The sequence below is a fragment of the Hordeum vulgare genome, chromosome 3H (assembly GCF_904849725.1).
Source record: "Hordeum vulgare subsp. vulgare chromosome 3H, MorexV3_pseudomolecules_assembly, whole genome shotgun sequence".
NCBI classification, from domain to species: Eukaryota; Viridiplantae; Streptophyta; class Magnoliopsida; order Poales; family Poaceae; genus Hordeum; species Hordeum vulgare.
The window spans coordinates 595,245,069-595,249,313 of NC_058520.1; the positions used below are offsets into that span (position 1 = coordinate 595,245,069).

Here is a 4,245-nt window from a genome sequence, read left to right on the forward strand (position 1 = left end):
GGGCTTCCCCGGGGTGGGCTGCCCCCCCCCCCCCCCCCCCCCCCCCCCGGTGAACATCCGGAACCCATTCGTCATTCCCGGTACATTCCCGGTAACTCCGAAAACCTTGCGGTAATCAAATGAGGTCATCCTATATATCAATCTTCATTTCCGGACGATTCCGTAAACCCTCGTGACGTCTGTGATCTCATCCGGGACTCCGAACAACATTCCGTAACCAACCATATAACTCAAATACGCATAAAATGTCGTCGAACCTTAAGTGTGCAGACCCTGCGGGTTCGAGAACTATGTAGACATGACCTGAGTGACTCCTCGGTCAATATCCAATAGCGGGACCTAGATGCCCATATTGGATCCCACATATTCTACGAAGATCTTATCGTTTGAACCTCAGTGCCAAGGATTCATATAATCCCGTATGTCATTCCCTTTGTCCTTCGGTATGTTACTTGCCTGAGATTCGATCGTCAGTATCCGCATACCTATTTCAATCTCGTTTACCGTCAAGTCTCTTTACTCGTTCCGTAATACAAGATCCCGCAACTTACACTAAGTCACATTGCTTGCAAGGCTTGTGTGTGATGTTGTCTTACCGAGTGGGCCCCGAGATACCTCTCCGTCACACGGAGTGACAAATCCCAGTCTCGATCCATACTAACTCAACGAACACCTTCGGAGATACCTGTAGAGCATCTTTATAGTCACCCAGTTACGTTGCGACATTTGATACACACAAAGCATTCCTCCGGTGTCAGTGAGTTATATGATCTCATGGTCATAGGAACAAATACTTGACACGCAGAAAACAGTAGCAACAAAATGACACAATCAACATGCTACGTCTATTAGTTTGGGTCTAGTCCATCACATGATTCTCCTAATGATGTGATCCCATTATCAAGTGACAACACTTGTCTATGGTCAGGAAACCTTGACCATCTTTGATCAACGAGCTAGTCAACTAGAGGCTTACTAGGGACAGTGTTTTGTCTATGTATCCACACATGCACTGTGTTTCCAATCAATACAATTATAGCATGGATAATAAACGATTATCATGAACAAAGAAATATAATAATAACAAAGTTATTATTGCCTCCAGGGCATATTTCCAATAGGTGGGAGGTAGGTGGCCGCCTGCCATGCGTCCCCGACGCAGACAAAAGGAGGGCTCGAGCGCGTCCGCTCGTTGTCCGCTAGGACCCAAACCGGACGCATGTTTATGCCGGAAATGGATCGGTCCGGACACAAAACGGAGGAGATGCGTCCAGGACGACGCGCGCTGGGCCGTGAGATTTGTCCATTTCTCCCCAAATGGACAGGATGGGACCGGATGCGGTCGTGCGCTGGAGTTGGCCTTAGCATCTTCACATGCATGTACCTCTGAGACACAGCTGAAAATGTTATCTATGTAGTACACAAAAAAAAATCATATCCAGAGGACTTTGCAATCCTACATCTCTTGCTCTTATTTCTCATCTCTTTTTATACTGTCTCTCACATAGAAAGAACAATGTGGAGCGTGTTATTATTTCTCATCTCTTTTGCCTTTTTCTACCCGTGAGAATCCTCTGTTTTCCTGCCTTCCTCCTCCCTCTCCTCTGCCGCTACCACAGTAAAGAGTAAAGAGCAGCGATACATGCGTGCATGCATGCCCGACGAGTGCAGAAATAAATGACCCTGATTTCCCCCATTGTCCGGTCCTCTCCTCCCACTGACCATGACCGCGACGCAGCGATTTGTAATGTTGCTCCTCGAGCCATTGCCCCTTGTTGCAGTCCTCTTGGACCTCTGCCCTTTGTTCCTCTCTGCTTGTCTTGTTTCCTTCTCTTCCCTTCCCTTTCCTTCTCTGCTCCGACTCCACCACCACCCCCGTCTGTCTATTTAAGGCTGCCGCCATGGTTTCTTAATTGCATTTCTCCTTTGCGCCACGCAGCCACCCAAAAACCTCCGAGAGCCGCCGTATAAATCCATCACCCGCGTCGTCCACCACGCCACCGCCGGCCTACAGAGAGATAGGCACGCACGCACGGAAAAGAAGCAACCTTGAACAACCTTTGCGGGTTGCGGGATCGGCGAGAAGAGCAGAGCAGAAGCAGAGGCGGCAGCGCTGGCGAGGCTGATGATCCACCAGGACGAAGGCTCCTCCTCGTCGGTGACTTCCTCCCCGCTCCAGAACTTCTCCAACATGCCGCTCCACCCGCACCCCGGCGCTAACGGAGCGGGCGCTGGCGCCACGCCGCCCTGGATGCTCCGGGAGCTCCGCTCCGACGAGCGCGGCCTCTGCCTCATCCACCTCCTGCTCAACTGCGCCGCCGCCGCGGCCTCCGGCCGGCTCGACGCCGCCAACGCCGCGCTCGAGCACATCGCGACCCTTGCCGCGCCCGACGGCGACGCCATGCAGCGCGTCGCCGCCGCCTTCGCGGAGGCGCTGGCCCGACGCGCGCTCCGTGCGTGGCCCGGCCTGTGCCGGGCTCTGCTCCTGCCCCGCGCCGGGCCCACGCCGGCTGAGGTCGCCGTCGCGCGGCGCCACTTCTTCGACCTCTGCCCGTTCCTCCGGCTCGCCGGGGCCGCTGCGAACCAGGCGATTCTGGAGGCCATGGAGTCGGAGAAGATCGTGCACGTCATCGACCTCGGCGGGGCCGACGCCACGCAGTGGCTCGAGCTGCTCCACCTCCTCGCCGCGCGGCCCGAGGGCCCGCCCCACTTCCGCCTCACCGCCGTGCACGAGCACAAGGACCTGCTCTCGCAGACGGCCATGGCGCTCACCAAGGAGGCGGAGCGGCTGGACGTGCCGTTCCAGTTCAACCCGGTGGTCTCCCGGCTGGACGCGCTGGACGTGGAGTCCCTCCGCGTGAAGACCGGCGAGGCGCTGGCCATCAGCTCCAGCCTGCAGCTCCACCGGCTGCTGGCCACCGACGACGACACCCCCGTCGCGGCCGCCGACAAGGAGAGAAGAAGAAGCAGCCCGGACTCCTCCGGGCTTCTCTCCCCGTCCACCTCCCGCGCGGACGCGTTCCTGGGGGCGCTGTGGGGGCTGTCGCCCAAGGTGATGGTGGTGGCGGAGCAGGAGGCGAGCCACAACACGGCGGGGCTGACGGAGCGGTTCGTGGAGGCGCTCAACTACTACGCGGCGCTGTTCGACTGCCTGGAGGTGGGCGCGGCGCGCGGGTCCGTGGAGCGCGCGCGCGTCGAGCGGTGGCTCCTGGGGGAGGAGATCAAGAACATCGTGGCCTGCGACGGCGCGGAGCGGCGGGAGCGGCACGAGCGGCTGGACCGGTGGGCGGCGCGCATGGAGGGCGCCGGCTTCGGCCGCGTCCCGCTCAGCTACTACGCGCTGCTGCAGGCCCGGCGGGCGGCGCAGGGGCTGGGGTGCGACGGCTTCAAGGTCCGCGAGGAGAAGGGCACCTTCTTCCTCTGCTGGCAGGACCGCGCCCTCTTCTCCGTCTCCGCATGGCGCGGCCGCCGCTTCGACTGACCGCCGGCCGGCCGGCCGTCCGGATTCGCTATCACCGCCGCTACCACCTGGTAGTACCATTATCCATGGACATTAGCTAGCTAGCTAGGGGTTTCACATCAAAATTTCATTTTTTCTTCTTCTTTTGATTGTTTATTTTGGTAGTAGTAGTAGGTTCGTTGGTTGTTGTTGTTGTGGACTGAACTTGGGGCATGCATATGCATGCGCTGCTGGTTTTAGACCGAACTTGCTGCATGCATACGCATGCGCTGCGTGTCTGTTCTGCTGTTCATAGTAGTGTCTCGTGTGTGTGTCTGTCTGTTCCGTTTTGGTTCGGATTAGTGCATAGGTTTTTAGCAAGAACGATGAAGTGATCTGCCGATTGATCATCATCGATTGGATCGCTTGGTTGTCTATCTGTCTTTCCGTTGGATCGAGTCGCGCCGAAGAGGGCAGGTTGCGTTTGGTGAAAAAGGGGATAAACCCAGATTCGACCAGTTGCTGATCATGAGTTGTTTGGTGAGGCTTGTGAGCTGAATGACTGACAAGATGATCGAAAACTCTGTTGCCGTCGAAAGAAGGCGATTACCGGACGCAACTTGATGCCCCGGATGGGATTTCAACACTAGTTTCGTCCTAACTTTGTTGTGCGAAATAATTTGTCGGGTTAGGGGGAGAAGTTGTTGGCTTGTCTGAATCTGAACTGAACTGAACTTTCACCCCGAACTGCACTGCAGCTTCCAAGTCATTTCCGGGCTTGTACGCTGGGAAACACGCTTAACTGT

The 4,245-nt window shown here is 56.6% G+C and overlaps 1 protein-coding gene across 1 annotated transcript; it reads left to right on the forward strand.

The window, feature by feature from the left end:
- Positions 1–1,094: 1,094 nt before the first annotated feature.
- LOC123445479 (scarecrow-like protein 3) lies at positions 1,095–3,957 on the forward strand. The gene has a single exon (XM_045122465.1). It carries the CDS (start codon positions 2,126–2,128, stop codon positions 3,479–3,481), a length of 1,356 nt encoding a protein of 451 aa, XP_044978400.1. The 5' UTR covers positions 1,095–2,125; the 3' UTR covers positions 3,482–3,957.
- Positions 3,958–4,245: the final 288 nt, after the last annotated feature.